The 24,234-nt window shown below is 39.1% G+C and overlaps 1 protein-coding gene across 13 annotated transcripts in view; it reads right to left on the minus strand.

Moving 5' to 3' along the window:
* The window catches only part of DMD (dystrophin), a 2,446,616-nt gene that overhangs the window by 663,919 nt on the left and 1,758,463 nt on the right, over positions 1 to 24,234 (minus strand). For all 13 annotated transcript variants that reach the window (XM_032426633.1, XM_032426634.1, XM_032426635.1 and 10 more), the window contains 2 exons: positions 16,284 to 16,385; positions 6,301 to 6,409 (listed from right to left, as the gene is read on the minus strand). In XM_032426633.1, the coding sequence (XP_032282524.1) occupies positions 6,301 to 6,409; positions 16,284 to 16,385 (211 nt within the window). The remainder of the gene's footprint in view (positions 1 to 6,300; positions 6,410 to 16,283; positions 16,386 to 24,234) is intronic.

The following is a 24,234-nucleotide window of genomic DNA, read 5'->3' on the forward strand; positions in this document are numbered from 1 at the left end:
ATGCCGAGATTATATTTAGGCTCCAATTAATCTCACGCTTTTATCGAACTGCCTAGATATTTAAAGTATTAATGAAGTAGCTTTGGAATGCTTTGATTCAACTCTAGAGAGGCAAGTGAAGTTCAAATAATAAGTGCATAAATAACCTTCTATGTATTTGATATTTAAATATAGCCTTCAAAAATTTGAATGAAGATAAATGAATCACTGCTTGAGATACTGTGTTCTGATTAATAGCATCAGCTTTGGAATCACAGAGATCTAATTTTGAATACCCACTCTGACACTTACTAGCTTTATAGCTTTGGACAAATTATTTAATCTTTCTGACCCTTGATTTTCTCATCTGCAAAATGGAAATCACAACACAATTCACTCAAAAGGTAAAACAATGGCACTAATTCTAAGACCTGTTGTATTAATTTAGTTTCCCCCGGAGTAGACTGTAAGACAGGGATTTGAGTACAAGTAGTTTCACTGGTAGATGATACCAGAAAACTGTGCTGGAAGAGTAAAGAAATGAATAAGAATGGGAAGAACGTCTATACAAGGCATGCTAATGAACAGGTTATCACTGTGGGCAACTGTGGCTCAACCCACTGGAGACATGTGCTTTAGAACACGCTCCAGAGTGGTCTTACCCAAGAAGTGAAGATGAGATATTTATCCATCCCTTCCTGTCTATGAGTGGTTGAATGCTGTCCCAGGGATGTTTTCTCCCCAGCACTTCTAACCTGCTCTGTAAGTGGGTGAGCTTCTCCTGTGGAACAGGTACTTGAATTTAGAAGCCTTGTGGTTTATAGGAAGGACTAGTGCTGAGGGGATAAGAGCCAGGTAATTTGGACCCACCTGCCCCCTTTGGATTTCTGTAAAGTGTTAATGGACCACAGTCATGTCTGTTTATTTATGTATTGTCTATGGTATAGCTGCTTTGAATATACAGTGACAAAGTTGATTGCATGACCCACAAAGCTGAAAATATTTACTAGCCGGCTCTTTACAAAAAGTTGATAGCACAAGTGAGATTAGAATTTAGGCTTCTTGACCTCTAATGTAGCACTTTCATGATTACACTTGAGACTTGCTCTCTCCAAAATTAATTACAGGAAGGGATTGGTTTTACCAGTGTTTAATCAATTAGAAACCTCTATTAACGGGCTCTTCTATGTGTCTATATATACAATGGTCATTCATTTCATAGTTATTACCCTGGGACATTTGAAGAACTCCAATATCCTGATTTGGAGTTTTCACATTAGTATCTCCTATATGCAGTTTATTTCGAAACTGCTAAATCGGGTATTGTGGAATGTGAACGTTCCCAGCCCCAGCAGCTTGTGGATAAGAAAGGATTCGCATTGACATTTACAACCAGATTTGCTGGCTCTTTGCCTCCATCTGCCATGCAGTCCTTCAGTCCCATACGAAGTCCTGTCTACCTAAATGTTCCCGAGAATCTCTAGGGGAGCTCTGTATAAGCGTGGCTATTCTTCCCTTAGATTTCTGAGCTGCTCAGCTAGGCCAAAGCTGCCTGGGCTTAGTGCTCTGTCCATCTTCTTGAACTTTCAAGCTACAGAGTTCGTGGGGGTGGGGAGAGAAGTGGAGGTGCTAAAATATCATGGAGTTCCCTCTGGCATCCACAGCGCTGGATCTCACTCAAATGCTGCTCCACGTTGCACGCAGGAGTACGGATGAACTCCTTCCTGTCACCACTCTGGCCCATGCTGGTAGTTCTGAAAGTGCAGCCCCAAGACCAGTAGCACCACCTGGGGACTTTTGAGAGATGCAAGCTCTCAGGCCTCACCCCAGATCTCCTGACTCAGTAACGCTGGGGTGGAAGCCTAACAATGTGTGCTTTAATGAGAAATGGGTGATTTTCATGAAGGTAAAGCTCAAGAACCATTGGCATAGGACAATGGATATAGACCAGGACTTTCATCTTGGCTTTCCCCACTTTTCCCCAATGTCACTTGTGTGAAAAGAGGGCCCCAATAACATCTCCCATCCATGTATGTAGCCCCTTTGCAATGACATTGCAGCTCTTCTTTCAAGAGATGGTGTATCTCTCCACTCCCTGAGTCTGGGCTGGCCTCAAAACTTGCTCTGCCAATAGAATGGAGCAGAAGTGATGTATGAATTCCAGAGTCTAGGTGTCAAGAAATCCTGTGGCTCCCACTCTCACCCTATTGATACACTGTCCTGAGGATGCCATATAATGAAAGCCCGGTCCAGCCTACTGGAGGAGAGGCCTTGTGAAGAACCAAGGTTCTCCAGCCAACAGCCGACTAGCAGATAATTTTTTTAAAGATTTTATTTATTATTTAAGAGAGAGAACGCATGAGAGAGCAAGCCAAGTGGGGGGAAGGGGCAGAAGGAAAGAGAGAAGTAGATTCCCTACTGAGCGGGGAGGCCTGACACACGGCTCGATCCCAGGGCCCCGGGATTATGACCTGAGCCGAAGGCAGCCGCTTCACCGACTGAGCCACCCAGGCGCCCCTGGCTATCAGATATTTGAGTGAGTCCATTTTTGACTATCTAGCTCCTGTTAAGGCGCCAGAGAACTGCATGCCCATGAACGACCCCTAGCAAGACCTTCAGAATCACCATCTGGCTCATCACAGCCCAAACTGCAAACCCACAGAATCATGAGCAGGTAAATACCTTTTGTATTAGGCCATTACATTTGTGGTGCTTTTATGTAGAGACAGGTAACTGATACACTCAGGTATCCAAGCAACAGTGACTGTAAAAAAGTTTGGTTTTTTTTTTTTTCCAGCATGCCTATTTATCTTATAAATTGAAACAATTTATATGGCTCAGGCAGGACCGCCTTATCATATTATATAATTTAAGTAGGCAGCCATAAGGGAGCTTAGTTTAGTATTTTTTTAAAAAGCCCTTGGGGCCTCAGTTTCTACACACATAAAAAATATTCAGCCAGATGAAAATTTCAATGATTATTCCAGGTTCAGAGTTCAATAGCTCTAAGAAATTCAAACAGAATAAATTGATTTCTTCTACTCCTTAAGTAGAAAAAACTCAGCAACATATCTCACTTTTATTCCTCATACATCCAAGATTGAGTTAAATAACATTACCTGCTGGCTAGCTGTTTCCATATCTAGAATTTCCATTAGCTTCTTGGACGGAGAGATAGTGCAAGGCACAGCAAAAAAACAAAACAAAACAAAACAAAACACAGGCTTTGGAGCCTGACATACTTGGATTGGAATCCTGGCTCTGTTTCTTCCCAGCTGTGTGGTCTTAATCTAGCTATTTTCCTCTCCAAGCCGTGGGATACTCACCTTATAAAAATTGCACATTCATGTATTTTGCAATTATTTTGAAGATGAAAGCATATATGGAAAAGCGAGTAGCACAACAGAAGTGCAATGGAGAAAACTTGCTATGATGAGTTCTAAAAATATATTGTATTACAACATAGTCCATGAGATAATAATCATATATATGAAGTATCCTACAAATTAGATTCTCCTTTTTTATATTGTATTTATTCCCGATTAACTTTCTGGAAGTCAGGAATATAAATAATTCTTAATTCTGATGTTTAAACCACCACATTAAAGAAAGAAGAATGTTCTATTTGAATAAAAGTGGCTCTGGATCTACCAGCCTCCTTATTGATGCTTTTCATTCAACTGTGCATTTCACATTTTTGCTTTATGCCCAGCTTTGCATCAGTTTGCTACAGGGGATGAAAAGCCCCTGCTTTTGAGAAAATTCCTCTCTCCCTCAGTTTTTCTCCAGCTCTCATACCAACTCCACTAGCTCTCCCCAGTGGCTTGGAGCTTGAGGGCATTCCCAGACTCTCCCTACTAGCAACGTGGAGGGAGTAGGGGGAGGTGGGACTCTTAGGTGGGGGAGAAGGAAGTAGGGCAGGAGTTGGGAAAGATGCTGTCACCCAGTGCTTTGGCCACATGTCCCCTCGCCCTCTGCTCTGGTATCACTGGTCTTTTTGATATTCCCCCATCTTGCGCTACTTCAAGGCCTTTGCTCTGGCTGTTCTCTCTGTGCCTACTAGAATAGTTTCCCCCACATAAACGCATAGCTCACCTCCTCACTTCTATCAGCTTCCTGATGTTCTCAAATGTTCTCTTAGTAGAAAAGCTTTCCTGACCAAACTACAGACAATTATGTCTTCATTCCCACTCCCTTTCTCTCCTATCCTGGTCTCTTGTTCTCCTTAACTGCATTTCTCAAACTTCAGTGTGCACACCGAATCACCTGGGGAGCCTATTAAAATGTAGATTATGATTCACTGGGTCTGGGGTAAGGCCTGAGATTCTGCATTTCTAACAAGTGCCCATTTGACGTCAATCTATAGACTGCACTATGGAACACCTGACAGTATCGAGATTGTATCTATTTTTCTTCTTTATTAGCTCATTATTATTCTCTTCCAGTCAGAGTACACGTTTCATGAATGGAGAGATTACCTTATTTGATTTATTATTCTCAGCACCCCGTATGATGCCCACTACACAAAAATTACTCAATAAATACTTACCAAGTGAATAAATTACCTATGTTGTTGGAAATCCATACTGGAATTTGAAATGCATTTTCCATTACAAACATTATTGTTACATTTAGGTACTTTATAGGTTAAATAGATTTCTGTGCCCTCGCTTAACAAGCTTCCTACCATGTGTAAAGTGGCTTAAGTAGGAGCATAAACCCATAATTATGTTCAGAGTTCAACAAACTTATAAACAGATCATTGGAGCCCAATCTTTTTACAGAGTTACAGAGTGAGGCTGAACATACCAGAGAAAGCTAGAGAACAAACACCAATAAATGATTATATAGGAACTAAGCTATGCATATGTGCTGAGGGAACCAAAAATTACAGGTCATAAAAAGAAATAAGCCTGATACAATTACTTGAAGATAAACGCTGACATAGCAATTTTAGTGTCCCAGATTGACAAAACAAAACCAAACAAAACCAAACAAAAGCAAAACAAAACAAGAATGCTTGCATATCTTTTTTCCAGTTTCCAATGTCATGAAATGGAACTCTGATGAGGACTCAGAAACCCCAGGGGACACACGAGACACACTGTCCCTAGATTCTGTGACCTCTTTTAACCCAAACGCTACTTATGCCTTCTATTGAATTATCAGTGTGCTCCCCAGGGTGTGATATTACCAGTGTGGTTTATTTCTACTTGATATAAAATAAAAATCAACTTTACTTCAAGAACCAGTCACCAGGCTTTAATACTTCAATCATTTGATCTCTGAAAAATAGACAAGGCAAAAATACAAACAACGCCCCCCCAACCCCCACCACCCCCTCCTGCGCCCCCAAGATGTTTTTAATTCTGCCTAATTACAGAACTAGCACAGCCAAGTTTTCTGGTTCCTTTCCCGAGATCCAAAGCCAACATTAACACTGCCACGAGATTTTATGCATACCTTCCATTAACAGATGAATAAAAAGTGAAGTAAAATAAACTGAAAGTATTCAGGAAAAACAAGTCAAAGCTGGGCTAAATGAAGAAACATTCCTTCCCAAGTCTGCTTTTGGTAGTCAGGGTCTATTTTTCTTTTTCCTGAACCAAACATGGAAGAGCTCTTAAAATTGTTTTCCAAAGGGATGGGGGGGGGGGGGCAGGAGGACCATGTGCATTCCTGTGGTTTCAGCGATTTGCATCGGCATATTTGAAGAATACTGTTCAAATGATAGAGGATTCACTGAGACAGAATCCTCACGTACCTAGTGTTAGTTGGTACTCAGGTACCCCACCCTGATCCCCTCTTCAGGAACAACACACCCATCCCTGCTGCTGGGAGTATCGGTTGTTGCTGGTATTCCTTACTAGGAATTTGGCCCCAGAAATACTCTTTCAAGGTCTCCCTTTCACCCCACTAGGCAGCCCCCAAATGGGCAATGACTGGCTGGTTCAAGAATACAAAGGCCATCCCTCTCCTTGCCAATCCGGACAGCCTGCAGAGTCAGCCCCACTCTCAGGCTCCCTCTATTACAGTCAAATGACCCTTCAGCCTCTTCCACCGTCTACTCCCTTGTACCTTTTTTTGTCATAGATGTAGCTCCGGAGAACACACCCCAATATACTTTTGTCATCCCGCACTCCGAATCAGAGTCCATTTCCAAGGAACCTGCTCTAAGGCATTTTGCATAGTAAATAACACTAAAGCTTATTCCTATTTTCATAACTGCAGCCGATTTTCCCTTATATCCAGAGATCACCTCACTGTTGTGCTTTTGAACAAATGGCTGCCGCCAAACAGCATGTGATCGGGCATACTTACGGGCTCCGACAGTGCTCAGTCCAGGAGCCGGGCCAGGCTGCTTTGCCCTCAGCTCTTGAAGTAAGTGGGTTACCGCCTTCCAATCAGAGCTCAGATCTTCCAGCTTTCTCTTGAAAAGAAAAGCATACGTGTTATTTATTTCATTAACGTCTTGAAGATAACTCATGTTGTTATGAATTCATTTTGTGAATACATTATTGTATTTCTACTGTATTTTACTTCTAAATTAATTTTTCTAGGTACAGCTCCTTTCAAAGGTATTATAATTATTTTAGCCAACCGCCCTACAAATCCAGGCACAATTTCATTTAAAGGAAGTAGAGCTCAAACCTTAATGAATAGAAAACAAACGCAGACAAAAAACATTGTCATCTCAGCAACTGTCTTGACCCTCTTGAAGAGTATCTAGTGTGGTTGCATAGAAGAATTATCCAGAGAACATTAAAAAATATCGTCATGTCCTGGCTCACCCCAGATCAATTATATTAGCACCTCTCAAAGGGAGAGGCTGGGGTACACATGGGGATAGGACACTCAGTTCACTTCAAGGAAGGACTCTTGTCCCAAATGGTGGAAAAGATGGCAGAGTGGTCCTTCAGGGACTATCTCAGCTGCAGAGCAAGCCCTTCCCAGGGCAGCCCTCATTCAATGACCAAGGTGAGGGTATAAAGGCTCGGCCCATTTTGCTCAGAGCAGGACAATTCTGAAGTGTCATTTCAGCTGCAGGGCTCCCCATGGAGTCACCAAGCCTGTATGTGACCAGCAGCGTGCTGGTATAACAACTGACTCTCTGGAAATAAAAAATCCTAATTTTCGTGTTTGCCAATTTCTGGGGTGGCAATACTCCCACCATAGCCAGTTTCCCTTGACCCAGATGGCAAGTGGCTCACAAAAAGCCTGAAAATTTGACAAAAGACCCTGATGAGCAGATAGGAGGTGAGTCCAGTACACCAGTGGTCAGCCATATGGTTAGTTATTGCCAGTGGAATGTGAACAGAAGTAATAGATGTCAGGTCTGGGCTGAGGCTTTTAAAGAATCTGTGAGGCTTCTCTACCCTTTCTGCTGGCTAGAAGCAAAGGAGTCTAAGGTCCTAGGGAAAACTTTTTCAGTGGACTGGGGGGGGAGGGGAGTGGTGGTAGAGAATTAGTCCTAATGCCCTGGAGCAGCAGTTCTCATACTTTAGGATCATCAGAGTCCCCTGGAGGCTGTGTGAAACCACTGAGAGCTGGGCCCCAGCCCCAGAGTTCTAGATTCAGTAGATCTTGGGTGGGACCCAAGAACTTGCACTGCTTACAATTTTCTAGTTGATGCTGTTGCTGATTGTCCAGAACCAAAGCCTACGGTGATCATTATACCTAATGAGTTATCTAAGCATTGACAATCGACTGGATATGCACCATCCTTGAAAGAAATAAGAAAATAGGTCCTTAAGTCATTTTCTGTAGCACTTAATTCTCTTAAGAAATCCCACTTAAGGGGCGCCTCAGTGGCTCAGTCGTTAAGCACCTGCCTTCGGCTCAGGTCATGATCCCAGGGTCCTGGGATTGAGCCCTGCATCGGGCTCCCTGCTCGGCGGGAAGCCTGCTTCTCCCTCTCCCACTCCCCCTGCTTGTGTTCCCTCTCTCGCTGTGTCTATCTCTGTCAAATAAATAAATAAGATCTTAAAAAAAAAAAAAAAAGAAATCCCATTTAACAAAAGCTGCCAAGGGAATAAGTCCTAAAACAAATACTAAAAATTCATCACTTCCTAATTTATATCATCTCTGCTCTTGAGGTTCCTTATGTCTATTGTGTCTGACATGACAGCAAACCAGGGCTTTTAATTTTTTTTAGTCCACAGTGCATGTTGTGAAACATTTATTATCACATCAATGAATATAACTCTTTATTTATTGAAACATAAGTCTCGAATCCAAAAGGAAACAAACAATACCTCTGATCAGTGAGGAATACTACCATTGAAAGTCAAGTCATGTGGAAGATATTTTTCCATTCTGATCTCAGAGCTAAACGCTGAGAATTAAATATTATAAAAAAGCTAATGAATTAATACAGATTTGGTCTCCTGTTTCCCTTGCAAAGTTGCAGTGACTTCACAAGGACAGAATATTAAGAATAACCATGCTGATAACATAAAGTAGCAACAGATAATAGGGAGGAGATAATAAACATAAAAGTAGATATTGAGAAAATGTAGAGGTCTTGGTCATTTCTGGAAGGGCTAACAGGGCAACATACGGTGAGGTCTCATCATACATCATTTAACTTACAGGAAGTCACCTACATGTGCTGAGAGAAAGAGACTGCACGATTACAGACTGATTTCAATACTGCTGGCATCTGCCCTTGCTTTCACTCAATGAGCATATGGCTCCAGAGTGGCCAAGGAGAGACGGGAGCTTTCTGTTCCTACAGTAGCCTTAGGTTCAACTTTCTTCTCATAGTGTAAGCCTCTCACTGCATTGAGTTTGCTTCTAATATTTAAAGATATGTATTTATCTTACAATCTGGCTTCTAAAAGCAAACTAACTATTTCATCTGGCTCTCAATTGTATTAAACTTCATATTCCATGTGCATCAGTGCATAACAAAACAGAATGGTAACTGACATTTATAACGATGCTCCTGAAAATAAAGAAAAGCTTCAATTCCATCGTGTTTTAGAATTAGAAGTCCCGGATTTCAGTCTTAACTCATTGCTACGGCTTACATGATCATTGGCAAATCGGATAGGTCACTCAGATTTATCATCCTTGAAACGTGGATATAACACCACCACCTGACTCATAGCTTTGTTGGAGAAACTAAATGAGATATTTGATGAGAAAAGAACTCCGTGAACTGCAAAGTACTATCAAATTGTTGTTTAGTTATTATGCACTACTTAATGAAGCAAAACAGAAGATGGTCAATAAAAATTTGCATTAAAATATTAAAATAAAAATATTTCAATGCATAAAGGACAAGGTTTTGGTTATCCTAAAAATAACATGTTTATATATTCAGTTCCCTTTTATTAATATATACATTCGGAACAGTCTATTCATTTATTCGAATGTTATCTTGCCCACTGTTATTTTCAGATGGGTAAATTTCAATGGGTATAATTTCAAATGCAGAAATTTAAAAAAATGAAGGAGTGCCCCCGATGTACCACAAACATCTGAGGACCCTGTTCGGTGTCAAAAATGCAGTAAGCTCAGAATTGTATATTCCCCAAACTTTCGTAATGATTAGCAATAGATTTTGATTCAGCTGGTGACAAAAATATTCTCTCAACTTCTTTAAGTCTCGCACGTACTTCAGAGTTGAATTCGATGATCTATATATTACAGAAGTTTTGTTTTTTGGTCTGGTTTGGTTTTGCTTTTTGGTCCTCTGGCAAGTGCCCAAATTTTCTACTCTCCCATCTTTGCTATCAGGCCGTCAACTCCTTTCAGGTAGGAAAACACGTTTGGTTGCAGCGAGTAATGCAGCGTTCCTCACATAACGAACTTGAAGTAGGGCTCAGTACAAATCTATAGAAGGTAATGATTTCTTCACCATGTTAATACTCTTTAACCAGATTTAAGGGAATGAAATATATGTCTAAATTTCAACATCTTTAAATATAAAATGAGTGGGGATAATAATGATCAAGTCCCATTCCTGGATTAGATTTCCAGAATTTGAAAATTTTGAACATGCTAAGTCAATTGCAGACCCCAGGCTTTCCCCACGAGAGCCCCTCAAAAATCGGCCATCGTAGGAGATTCCTATTTTACCCAGAGGGAGAAACTTGGAGAACATTTTTTAAAAATGGTAAACTGAGTTTCATTAGAGGGGACCTTTGCAGCTGAGCATTATGTTCCATGGTATAAAAGCTGCTTGTATATAATCACTAAATGTTAAGACAATTATCTCAAACAATGTGAAATTTATTCTTTACCAAGAGCAGAAAATAAGCATAAGAAAAAAATGATTTCTGAGTATAGCTTTCTTTTTTAAATTTAAAACAGAATACAGTTTTAAACTCCATGCGAGTTTGGGATTTTCCAAATTTAAAAATCTTACATGTTTCTCCTGTGTCAGTATCTGGCAAGAAATTAATATCGGCCACATAAATAACTGAATCCACCCACGGCTCTATGTACACAGACATGCATGTGAATGTTGTAACTGAGACATATATGTCTCTATGTCTATCTTTATGAATGCAGTTAATACAACTGGGGGCCAGGAGTGAAATTCAAATCTCTAAATGCTTGCCCAGTTCCAGCACAAGCTACTGAGTAAGCCTCAAGTGAGACCTTCCCTCCAAGTATTTCCTCAGACATGAGTTGACTCATATTATTAGAGCCCTCATAATGTCTCTTCTGTCTTGTTTGTATTATTGTGAACAAAAAAAGCTGCATAGTAGCTTGCAGTAACCTCAAGAGATGGGAATCTGGGATGCTTATAGAAGTCACCTGACAGTATTGGTTAATAATAATTTTTTAAAAGGTCAAGAAGGTTAGTAAACCATTAGCAATGATTCCTAGGGTATAACCTCACACTTACCAGTGGTGATGGCCCTTGTAAACAAATCTTTTAAAGACAGTTTTAAAAAGCAAAATAATAAGTGACTCTGATGGGGTGATAAATAATACATATCTAAGAAAAATGAAAAGATTCTCTTCTCTCCTAATATCTTGTGAATGGGCAGTGAGCTTGGGGATAAAAAGTCCAGCGATAACACTGAGGACATAAAAAATGGCCCTTTTGGTAATTCGCAGCTAGCTAGGCGTGATGGCCCTGACTGAACATAAATAACAGTCATGGAATATAAACTACACACAGACAACGCCACCCCAGGGCCATGTGTCAACAATACAGAGATGAGGCCACTCTGCCACCACAAAAAGGACTAATATAAAGCACTGCTACTTCAACAGTCACAGCTCTGTCCCACTTCAATCCCCTCACCTTCTAGATAAAAATCATTATTAAAGATACCCAATCACCACACTGACTCTGTTGACAGCATCTAATCCAAATGGGCTTCCATTTCCCTAATCCCTCTTGAGAATCATCTAGCCAACCGAACCCCATAAGCAGCTCTTTCTAACCCCCTCTTACTGAGATGCCCCACAGTCTCCCTGGAAAGATTTCTCCCTTGCTGCAGTAAGCTAAAAATCCTAACTTTTTCATTATAGGTATGTTCCTAGTAGTCTTCAGATGGACAGGTTTAATGGCATCATACGGGAATTCAAACTGTGCCTTCCATTTTGCAAATAACTTAGAAGGAAGATGGTGAGCTCTAGAATTCTGGAATATACATATGAAGAGTGTGAGTGAACCTGTTTCATAAAATATAACACGGCAAAAGCAATATTTCTCAAAAGTGAGTTATTCTGTAAAATGAGATTTAAAAGATGGAAATGCTGTTCAATTAAGAAATTAAATATAATCCGACATTTGCAATCTCATCCTCATTCCTAAATGTTCATAAGTTGCTCAAAAATCTATTATAAATCTTATTTTCCCTGCGGGAAGGTGGGGCTCTCCATATTTTCAAGCATATATAATTAGCATTTATTCAGCATCTCACAGTCAAAGACTTTTCCTCAGTTGTAAACCTAACATATGTTTAAAAAATGAAATTCTGAAAAAAAGAAAGTCTGCTACTCATGTATTAATAAATTATCAAATATCTCCAATATTGTTACTTTCTTTCTGTATTCTTCTCCCAACTTTTTCTATAAGCACTGACATGGAAATTATGTTCACCAAATGCGTGAGTCAAAATGGACCTATTCATTTCGGGGGGACAGACTTAGGACTGTTATCTCTCTACTGATTTCTGATGTTATAAAAAACATTGCACCAGATAAACTAGATCATGTGCCTGACAGAGCATGTATGAAAGCCAAATATTGTTATAAATGTAATATTTCGTTAGGCAAGATTTTGACCAATAAGACACACCATTCAACCTGCTATACCATCTAAAAATCTTCAGACACACATCTGTCGCAATGTATTAAAAATTATCAGGCAAACAAATAAACCCTAAGGAAGTTCTTGGAAATGTTATGATGTTGATATTAGCAGTAGAACAAACTTGCTGGGAAAAAACAAGCTTAATCTAGTTAATTAACAACAAAACAGCTGGGAAAATGAAACATCCCTGGTTGTGACTGACTTTAATTGAAAATGACTAATGATGCTGTCATTCTGCAGCTACTATTTGAGGAAATGATGCCTGGAAGATTATAACTGCCCTCTTGACCATTCGTCTATGGCAATTCTTTTGTGTTAAAGGTTGGGGTGGAACATTGCGGCCAAATCCAGAAGGCCCTGAACACCTTACATTTTCTGTTACATTTAAAAAGGAATTCAAGAACATTAGTAAAATATATCATTAGGTTCATGGTAACCAGATTTTGTTTTTATAATCTAAAAAGTTAGCAAAGCAAACCAGCTGGCTTCATCTCATCACTTCAGCAAGTAACCAAGACATTTTAAATTTCATTGATGCTCTCACTTCTGATATACAGAAGTTGATATAAGTATTCCAAAATACATACACACATTGAAAACATTTTAATAGAAAGAGTAGGGCTGCACATTGAGTTAAAGAATGAGTATCAATAGAAGAAAATGTCTTCTAACTGCTTTAGTTCGAGAGAGTTAAAAAAAAACACCTTGAAAACCAAATAACTGCCTTTTTTTTTTTTTAGTAGTTGTCAATATTGTTGTTACTGATGGCAGTTGTAATTGCTGCTTTTAAACTGCAAAATTACTCTGTGGAAAGTGGAATGTATTAAAAAAGATTCCATCAGCAGCATTATCATAAAATATTATTATCAAAGGGATAACTTAAGCAAAATGTTTAACAATTTATCTAATTTATCTGACTCATCTTCAATTTCTGAAGATGAAGGAACCAGATACAAATCAAATGAAAGAAAACTGTGCATGTGTGTGTGTGTGTGTGTGTGTGTGTGTGTGCGTGAGCATGTGTAGGGGGGAGAAAGAGGAGATAGAAAGCAAAACAAGAATGCTTATTTCTTCAGTCACATTATTATAAAAATTTTCCAGTAATTTGGCATCAGAGATCTAGTGCTACGTTTATGTCATTAGTAGAACTGTCTCGTAACAATATATTTGACCTTTAACGGGAAATTCTCAAAGAAAATAAGGAAGTGGGTTAGTTGGGGATGACAAAAAAGGAAACTAAAAATTTACTATCTTTGAATGTTAAAGGAATCCTAGAGAAGTTGATGAAGTGAAGGAAAAGGGGAAAAAAAACTCAACAGGGATGAGGCCAGCTCCCAAAGAGAACTCAGCTTGGGAGGTGAGCACAGGAGCTGGACAGACAGGCTGTCTGATGCAGCGTGTGGAGGCGCCAATAAACAGTTTCCTAAGAAACAGAATCATGCTCTGCTACGTCCTCAATTAGAACGTCTGTAAGCGGAGGATATACTAATTATCCATTTAAACACTAGATCTTATGTATGTGTGTACGTATATGTATATATCACTTTCTTCTCCATAACTTATCATTTCCAAATGAATCTTCCCCCCAAAACAAAACCAAACTTTTTTCATGAAAATATGCTACAGGCTACTCAGACCCCTTTCCCTTCTATGAAGGGGTGAGAAACCTGGATGTTAAGGAGAAAAGGCGTTAGGAATAGCACAATTTTTAAACCTGGATATATAAAATGAAAATTGAAAGGGGCTTTATGTATGTATTTTCAGAGCAATGGATCACCCGTCAGAAAAATCATCCCCTGACCTTGAAAAAGAGGTTTTTGATCCATGCAGAGATTTAAACAGTCTCTACAGCTTGTCGTCTTGCTGTGCTGGATTCCATATTCTGAACTATGAGGTGGTTTCTGAGCCTCTAGTGTTTCAGGCTCCCACAAACCCCAGCTCATGTTCAGGTGTTTCCAAGGTCATGGTCCATATGAAAAGTTGCATGTGAATCAACTATTTCTCCACACCCCCACTCTCCCAAGTCAATCTTGCCCTTCTGCCTCTATCAACTTGATAGGTTGATTCTCCTCGAAACCCAAGGGATAAATGGTAGAACCGGAATGAGTTTTCACTTAAGTTCTACGTCTCCAAAATGAGCTGACTTAAAAGGAAATGTGGAAGGAGAGAGAGAGACCAGAAGGAAAGAGAGTGCTCACTCTACAAAATGGTTTTAAGGAATGCAGATGAGAAGGAAAGTTAGCACCTCCTTGCTCTTCCTTTTATTTCAGAAAGCTAATTCCCCTTTTATAGCAGTAATGCGCAGGCAGAAAGTAGATAATGCTCACTAAGACGGTTCTGATCTCCAAGTGGCCCAGGAGTTGAAGGCTTGAGTGGGAGGTGTGATGTTAGCATCAACTGCTTGGATTGTTTACATATAATTAAGATAAAAATTTTCTCGTTGACTTTCAATTAAGAATTTTCCCTCTGTTGTTTTTTTTAACAAATGCAGAGAAGTGAAAGACAATTTGAATGCCTATCTGTAATGTGTAACAATCGTGCCAAACCTTGCATCAAGTCTTTGAGAAGCAAGCAAGAGTAGACAGAGCAGACCTCTGGAATGGTCCGTTTGTTTGTTCCATTCCTTACTAGGAGAGTCACTCTGTGAACCAAGGAAAGTGTCTGCTTAGGGACCGGCTTTCGTCAGAGCAGCAGCAGAAACCCTGAAATTTGCTGCTTTTGGGACCTTCTCCGGCTCTTCAATCTAAATACTGAACACAGTGTTGCTCCATGAAAATTATTATACCAGCCTTGGAACTGGATGCAAATGATGATGATTATTTATTATTATTATTATTATCTGGATATTAGGAATGGTGACAAGGTATTCCTGAATAAATGTCTATCAGTTTCTACACACAAATCTGTGCCTTTTAGCATCCGGTGTTTGGACACTGCATGTTTAGACTAAAACTTTACATTTACCTAAGGAAAGGCCCCTTGTAAACTCAAAGAAAAACAAACAATTTTCTAGAAATGAAGCTTGGGCCAAGCATAATCAGTGACCTTAGAGACAGAGTCTAAGTCATGGTAATGTTGTTTGCAAGGACAAACTAGTTCTGTATAATGAGGTTATTGACCTGTACTGTTTTAGAGCAGTTTTAAACATGAGGGCGAGGCTCACTAAATCTCAGCCTGCAATGTTAGCCAGAGAAACCGGGACTGATCAATAAACAGCCACCATTCCAGGCTCTCGGGAACCTCCATCATAATGCGACCCATTATAATTTTGGTCAGGTAGAGAAAATAAGGTAACCTATACCTAACGTCTATTTATCATTGGACTCTCATTTGCAAATGGAAGCCATTGATTAGCTATTTTTCGAAAACTGAGCTGGCTCTCCATTTCTCTCCTCGTGTAATAGCCTGTGAATAAATGTGTCCCAGACTTCAAAATGTACATGAGGAAAGGAAAGAAGGAGAAAGCTTTCTCCCTGGCCAGCTTTTTACCAAAGAGAGAAGCAATTACAGACATTTCACTAAAAATTCTTGACCCAATAAAGTACTAGAGCCTGAATGCCAATTTTCCTCTTTCATAAGAAAAGAGTGTCACAGAGAAAAGAAAGGTCACGGACCATATTGTGATTCTTTACAGCTGTTGGAGACAGACAGTATGATGCAGTAGCTTGATTTGAATTAAGCCAAACAATATGAAAAGCATCAAGGCTGGCAAGCAAAGCAATAAAGCCTCAAAGAATTTAATCTACCTTGAAGGTGGGACCACTTTCTGTATTGATGGCAGCACACCAGGACAGAAATGAGTCCTTTAATGCAATGACTCGTTAATAGCCTTAAGATCACAATATATAAATAGGATATGTTGATCAAAAAGACAGCTCAGCCTCTGCTATTGCGGTATGGACAATATTTCTTTACAAGTTATTTCATTGATTATAAATAGACCACGTCAATGGCGAATGTACAACAGGGGAAGCATAACCCATTATGAGGTAATGGATATTGCTAGAGGTTGCTTCATTACCTTCACTGGCTGAGTGGCTGGTTTTTCCTTGTACAAATGCTGCCCTTTAGACAAAATCCCTTCTACATCCGGCTGTTTAGCTTGAACTGCTACTTCAATTTCCTGGGGAAAGGAACACATACAGTGCAGATTAACTTCACAGTTGGCAATAAAATTACTAAATTTAAATATACCCTTGGAGACTCCACATGTATTGAGGATCAATTTCTGCATGGTACATCGGGGCACAAAAAGTAGCTTTGGTGCAGAGAAAAGAAATAGAGGCCGTTGTGGAACATAGTAAAGTTGAAAATATTTATCCCAAATCTCCTTGAATTCTACTCCAATACTATTAAATAGAAACACAGACACTAACTTTGTTTTTCAAAAAAATAAATCTCAAATGCAATAATGAGAAATAGGATTTACGAATATGATTAATATGGATAAGTGCTATCGTTAGCTCCAATAATCCCAGTAATCCTAATGTTCATTTTACTTTACAAACTTCTTATTTTAACAGGATTCTTTTGGGCTTTGGATCCAAAATTTAGCTTTGAAATAAAACCAAGTAATTCTTACCACATCACTGTCAAGATTAAGTTTCTTTCCGAAGAGTAAACACTTAAAGCACCATGTCAAGGCTTATTAATTATTAAGCAGTCAAATTAAATAGGCCTTTTGAGGAACGATTTATTTAAAAAAGTTTGTTTTCCCTTAGTCTAGAGAAGACTGAAGAATGACGAAACAAACAAACAAACAAAAACCTCTTTAGATATGAATATAAAGTATTTTGTTATTGGCTACTGTCTGGCTGGCTTGAAGAGAGAACAAAACAAATGTGCATACATTGAAGCTGAAGGAAGTGAAGTTAAATATTACAGAAGACTTTTTGGTTGAAACACTTGTTAAACACTAGGATGGAATATCGATTAATCGATGTCAGGCGTCAGTCACGGCCTGGGCAATCTTCCCCAGATAGCAACTCCTGATTAACCCATATCTCCCTTCCTCCCTCCCCTACCCTGGAGCCTCCCAGCACTGCTGTGTGTATGCGTCTTCATGCCACTGCTTCCTTTATATACTCCATTTGTATCTTTCTCTCTCAGCCCATCAGGGCAGGGAGTCCTCTGAACCCAAATTACTGTAACTTATAGGGCACAATAGGGTGTTTTACAGTTTATGCATGTTCGGCACATACTCGTGAAAGGGATTATTTCTTTAGCTCTCATTATAATAAATACCAGTGGAAGGTGGGCACTTGAGTTAAAAGTGTCTATAACATTAAGACTAGCCCTGTGCCTTGATGAGTATGCGTGCAACGCGAACATGCGCACACCACCTTTAGGAACAATAATTACGGAGGAAAACAGGACCTAAAATTATAAGAACTTTCTGAATGATAAAAAAAATTCTAAAAGTTATTTAAAAAAAATCTTGTGAACTTGTAATGAGTTCAAATTCAGCGTGGACTTTGTGAGAATTGAGTATTTCTTCCTTGAAAACTGCTTATAAGCGCACCCAGTATAAATTCTATACCTTCCGAAAATTATCACAAATAGTCAATAATTCTGCCGATGTATCAGGTATGCAGCCAAATGATGAACACTAACGTTTTTCTCTCCCTGCCCCTCTTCTGCAATCCCAAATAAATAGTTCTAAAGATCGCAATGCACTGATGCTACTATTCAGAAGAGTTAGGAGACTGCATTTTTTATCACAAGGAATTCCCTTAGGAAATAAACACATTCTAATTCATGCAATTTTCATTGGCAAATGAACATGAACAGCAGCAAGTCTGACATTAGGGCAGCCCAGATATTACTCAGAGCCGAATTTGAAGCAGGTGCTTGCTAGATGAACTGAGGAAAAGTTGGCACGCCTTGTGAAATGTCCCTGGTTTGCACCTGCAGAAGGTAAGATATTTCCTCTTCAGGCCATCAAGTTAGCCCCAGATTTAGTCCTCTGATGAATGAGCACTGCAAAGTCACATCATTTCCCTTTATAGAAATGTTTCCTATTAGCATGTCCTTCTATCACCACTAATGTCATCTCTTTGTCCTTCAGTGAAATAATGAAGAGTTTAAGTAACTGGATGAGATTTACCCTTAGTCCCACAGAAATAGAGCAATGGCAAAAGAATCACATTCAGCTCTAAATTCTTTGTTGTTATTTCTTGGCAATGTTTTGGAGAACCTGATATCTAATTACATGTACCTTTGATAAATCACTTCACAAAGGCCATTTGTGAAAATAAAATTCTACAATTTACCTCACTACATTTATTTGCGGTGTGAATTTATTAAATAAAATGTAGGTCAGTTGTTCAGGGTCAAATATTATTGCTTGAAGGGTCAGCTGTAGTAAATCCAGTTAAATTCACTTAAAATACTCTTTAGCGTATTTTTCTTTAGTGTGAGAAAAAATGGAACTATAAGCGAATTAAATTAAAAAAAGATTTGGTATCTCTCCATGCAATGAAAGCTTGACACAGAGAAGTTGAAAAGCACAGCAGAGCAAACAACCCCAGCCGAAGCACGGGACTACACAAAAGTAAAAAATGCTGCTACAATCCCTAGCTGTGCTGAAAATGTCAAGAAACTGCTATAATGATATTAACTGCTGTAATAATATTTACAAACCAGAGTTGCTAACAGTTTACTATGTGTCAAACAATGTGTGTTTCATACATTTTTTCCCTCATACTTAACACTCCCACAAAAAGGGTATTATCTAATTTTACAGATGCTGAGACTGAGGGAAATTGGGTCAGTTGTCCAAAACCACATGGTCTGCAAGTGGCAGAGTTGAGATTATAACCAGGAAATGTATGCCACTAAATGTCCACTCTACCCGTCCCTCGGCTGTTTATATCGTGTGTGTACGCGCTCCAAACTTGGCAGTCGCCTCTCTTAATACCATGCTATTTTTTTCCTCTTCCTCTTTAACTCCAGTACATTCTGTAATAACCTTCTAGGGTGTAAGTGAGAGAAAATCCGGTCTCTTCCCATAGAAAAGAAATAAATTCTCACATAGCCTTTAAAATGCACCAAGGGTGTCTCTTTGTGGGTTTATGATTGCCAAACTGATGCTATCCAGGTCAGAGAATTGGTTTGAGTAAACCTTTTATCTCACGAATGGCCTTACATCTTTATATGATTTAAGATAAGGTGAAGGAGGTCACCACTAAAATGGAAACATAGCTAATTATAGTGGCCAGTTTTTGTAAGTAGAAAGTGTTCGACTTCAAAGAACATTCAGACAAGAAAGTCTTGATAGAATTTCAACCAAAAAAAAAAAAAACAAAAAAACCCACCTAACCTCTAATAATAGCACCTTCCCATTTAGGTTTTTTTTTTTTTTTCCTCTGCCTTATTCTTAATATATCCCCTACAGTGTAAGATTGTTCACCAGGAGTCAAGACCCTTATGATGTGACTAGAGTTTGATTTCCTCATTTCACAGAACTGACAGCTCACTACAGTCTCATGCATAATTTTAAGAAAATAATTTGTAGTAATTAGAGAATAGAGAGTAATCCTTCATTAATAATCACTAGGAGAATATCATGGTGTATTTTAAAATCTAGCCCTCACAGGTTTTCCAAATGGAGTGACAGTCTAAGCACCTTCAGTCTTAGTTATTTCTTATGAAACAGTATTACTCTTATTGGGGAGTTGTTGGTCTGACAGGCCACAAATCAAAGGTCAGTGAAGAAAAAAGACAACACCTGTGAGGGGGAAAGCAGCAATTCCAATGCAAATTAACGCACACTTACATTTGCTAAAAATTGACGTCACTATTACATTTCTCATTTCATATTAAGCTGATTATACACATTTGTTTTTTTTTAACTAGAAAGTTGCCCCAAGGAAAGTGTAACAGAGAGGCATTTTGCCTCGTTTTATTTTTTTAATTTTTAATCGTGTCTCCATCATTTTACCTATTGCTAGCCTCATAACACATGAATAATATGTATATATGGTATGCTATCTATCACCATGTAAGGAGGATATAAACAGCCTCTCACATATGTTCCAACATTCACTCATTCTTTGTTCATTTGACAAACATGGAATGAGTATTTACTCTATTTCAAAGTCTTGGCTGGGAACTGAATACTACAGGGCATAACGTAGTCCTTTGTGAAGGATAAAGAGAAACGATCACATATTAAACTTACAAGGCAACAAGTAGAACAGCCAGCAAAGTGCAAAGTCCAGGGGGGCATAGAGAAGGAATTGATGAGTTCTGAGTTGAGGGACGAGAGGGTGGGGGCCGGGCTCACAGCTGAAGAAAGGCTTGAGCAAAGGCTTGGAACACAGAGAGCTCACGCACCTGGCTGACAAAAGGAATAGATGATATAAAGTACTGCAAGAGGGAATCTGGGATCTGCAAAGATAGGAGCCAGAGGCAGGATGGTGATCCCATGCCGGGGCAATGGGAAGAAATGGTACAGGAATAGAAGGCAAGAGCCAGGAAATAAGGATCTCTTACACTACTCTCAGAACCTTAGTGGAGACCCCACAAAAGGGTTTTGAATGAGGGAATCACACTTTGCATTTGAATGGATGTTCTAAAATGAATGTATATGAATATATGAATAGAGAGATAAAAGACCTACTACTAATGCATGGTTTTTCATTCAAATAAGCTGGTGTGAATGAGATATGTATGCTGCTACTGAAAAAAAAAAAAGCTCGAGTAAAAATGTCAACTTTTTCCTTAGCAAACTTAAGTGACCATTACCTTAGTTTTCTAATTTATAGAGTATTTCCTGCCATTTGGCTATTTTGTCAATCCCCACAATCAACAATTTTTCTATGAACTCTAAGATATCATGGATTCTAAGAACGACTATTATTTTATGAACTGCTAAGAAGGTTAAAAAATCAGATTTTGTAGACACTATTATGAGATATATCTCAATTTCAGAGAAGCTGAAATGTAAAAAAGTGCATTTTTGAAACCACGGAAATTCTAAGATGTTGGTGGATACTACAACTGGTTTATTACTTCATTATTATTTGCTCACTCTACAAACATGGCTACGCTGTGAATGAATACACTTTCCTCCCCACTGACTTTGGTCTTTACCATGTGCCTTACTTTGATCCATGAACTGTGAGCAGAAGAGACTGTATGACAGCTGTGAGCTGGGTCTTTAAAGACAATTCAAGATCAGCTAGTACCCTCAGTTCCGGTCTTCTACCATGAGAGAAAAATGTACCATATATGAGTGGCTCTTTCAGCCTGGGTTCTGCAATAAGAAGACATTTGAAGCAGATCCACAATTTATTATAAGGAAACCTGAACGTGATCCGCAGTGTGAAGTAAAGATGCAGCTGATCTACAGACACATGAGTAACAAATGTTTGTTTTTAGAAGTCACTGAGATTTGGGGCTATTTGTTGCTGCAGCAAGAGCTAACAATTACAACATTATAGTGAAACAGTCAAACAAACAAAAAAACATATGGGTTCCTGGGATGAAAAACCAAAGTAAGCCTTTAAAATAAATGTACACCGGGCACACATTTCGGCTGTACCATCTCTCATTCCACATGCAAACTGCTTGCTAAAAAGGATAGCAAGGAAAGAAAAATGAAATGGAATCAATATTGTGTTAGAGCCTGACTTCTCTGGCCTAGATTGTCAGGCAGACTCTGACAAATGAAGGCTGATGGTTGGAAAAACACAACATTGTGCAGTTGCGTTTCTCTTTCCCCTCATACTGGGTGACTGTTCTTTTATTTATCTACAATTAGGTTTGTGAGACCACAGCACCGCAGCTCTCCTTCACTGTAACTGCATGCTGTCAAGTACGTGCCAAGCTGATTGACAAAGAATGACAGGTTCTCTCTTTCCATTCTGAGCTAATCAAGGGCAGCCCACCAAAGGGAGGCTTTGTTCTGATTTAGAGATTTATGGATTTCAAAAATAATCTGTCCAAATATACAAAGTATAATGCAGTATTGATTTTTTTTAAAGTGGCAAGTATTATGAAACCAAGAAGATATAATCTACCAAGGTACATACTTGGGCTGTTCAAGGCCAATAAGAGAGTGGACATAGATGTGACCATCAAGTAATGAGACTGATATTCAGAAGCCACACTTAGAAGCCCTCCACTCATGAAGAGGGGGTTTCAGAGTCTTTGGGGCAGAATTATTCTGACGAATGAAATCTTACCAACAAACCCCCAATGTATTAATTCATTCAATAAATACTGACTAAATATAAGAACACTTCTTATGTTATAAATAGCTTAGGCAATGGATATTTAACAGTGAATGAAACAGACAAAATTTTCCTGTTCGCATGAAGCTTGCCTTCTAATGGGGATGACGGACAATAAAATATAAATTATGGTACCTCAGAAGGTGAAAAGTGCTAAAGAGAAAAAAAAAAAGCATCACGTAGAGATAGATTATATGTGTGGGGTAAGGAAAGATGGGAGGGGCACATTTGAGAAGGTGTGGAGGGGAAAGCCTCACTGAGAAGGTGGTCTTTGAATAAAGATTAGTTGGAAGTGAAAGAATGAATCAAGCAGCTATCTCAGGGAAGAGCGATCCATGCAGAGGAAACCATGAGTGCAAAGGCCCAGGAGCAGCAGTGTGTTTGGCATGTTCAGTAAAAAAAAAAAAAAAAAAAAAAAAAAAAAATGAGGAAGCCCAGGTGAGTGGGAGCCTGGTGAGCATGGGGAGAGTAGCAGGAAGCAAGCCAGAGAGGCTGGGAAGGGTAGGCCCTTCAGGGCAACTATCTGAGGACGCTGGCCATTACTCTGAGATTAGGCCCTGTAAGAGGGTTTTCAGCACAGGAGTGATATGATCGGATTTATTTTTTTAACAGATGATTCTGGCTGCTGTGTGAAGATTAAACTGGAGGGATGTAGGGAAGAGACAGTAGTTATAAGCAAATTCTCAAGGGAGTTAGTTGAAGCCACAGTGTTTGGAAGGAAGTACTTGTTTGTGGAAACCTAATATACTTGCTCTGAAACTCTTTATACATACAGTTTTTGAATGAGGACTAAATCTCTGATCTGGTTAAAGCAATACTTTAGCCAGAGTCATTTACTGAAACTGGTGCTCCCCAGGTTTTACTACTTTCCTAAGTCCTTAGGAATAAAGACTGTGGGCTCTTAAGCCCAGCTCCGTAAGTTCTGATCCTGGTATGAAGTGGTTATTTTCAACAGACACCATATGGCCCAAAAATCCCAAAGTACATTCTAAAACCTTTGCTTTCTGATCCTTTTCAGAAAAAGTTAGCCAAACACTGATCTAGAGCAATGGCTGGGCTTGGGATTTGTGGCTCTCAAAACCTTCAGGTGTACTGAAAAAGGATACATGCAGTTATTTTTAAAGATAAAACATGAGAAACATATTTTGCCTTTCATCTCTTCATACAGACTCATTGAGACAGTCAAACAATTTATAGTTCGACCTTAGAGCAGGGCTCAACAAACATTTTCTATAAGAGGCCAGACAGTAAATCCTTAGGCTTCATAGGCCATATGGTTCCTGTCATACCTGACTCTGGCCAGTGTACCGTGAAAGCAAACATAGGCAATGTAAACAAATGAGCATAATTGTGTTCCAATAACACTTTATGTACAAAACCAGGGGGTGGACTGAATTTTGTCCCTTGCACTGTAGTGTGCTGAGTCCTGCTTCAGTGTATTACAGTGTTGTTGGAAGTAATCAGATGAGGGGCAAGAACATCTAGGTTCTAGACTTAGTGATTCATGAGTTGGAGCAAGTCTCTGAGTTTTAGTATTTCAGTGTCTGAGAATTACAGATAGCATTACCTCTCTGCATGAAAAGTTGACCTCTGAAGAACTTTCTAGCTGTTTTCTACATGGAAATCTGACAAAGTTGGAATGTCAACTGTGTTAGTGGGCAACATCGCTACTGCTAAAAAAATAAATAAATAAATAAAGACCTGGCTTGGGAATTCTACTTATGAACTACAAAT

The sequence above is a fragment of the Phoca vitulina genome, unplaced genomic scaffold (genome assembly GCF_004348235.1).
Source record: "Phoca vitulina isolate PV1807 unplaced genomic scaffold, GSC_HSeal_1.0 scaffold35, whole genome shotgun sequence".
Lineage (NCBI taxonomy): Eukaryota > Metazoa > Chordata > Mammalia > Carnivora > Phocidae > Phoca > Phoca vitulina.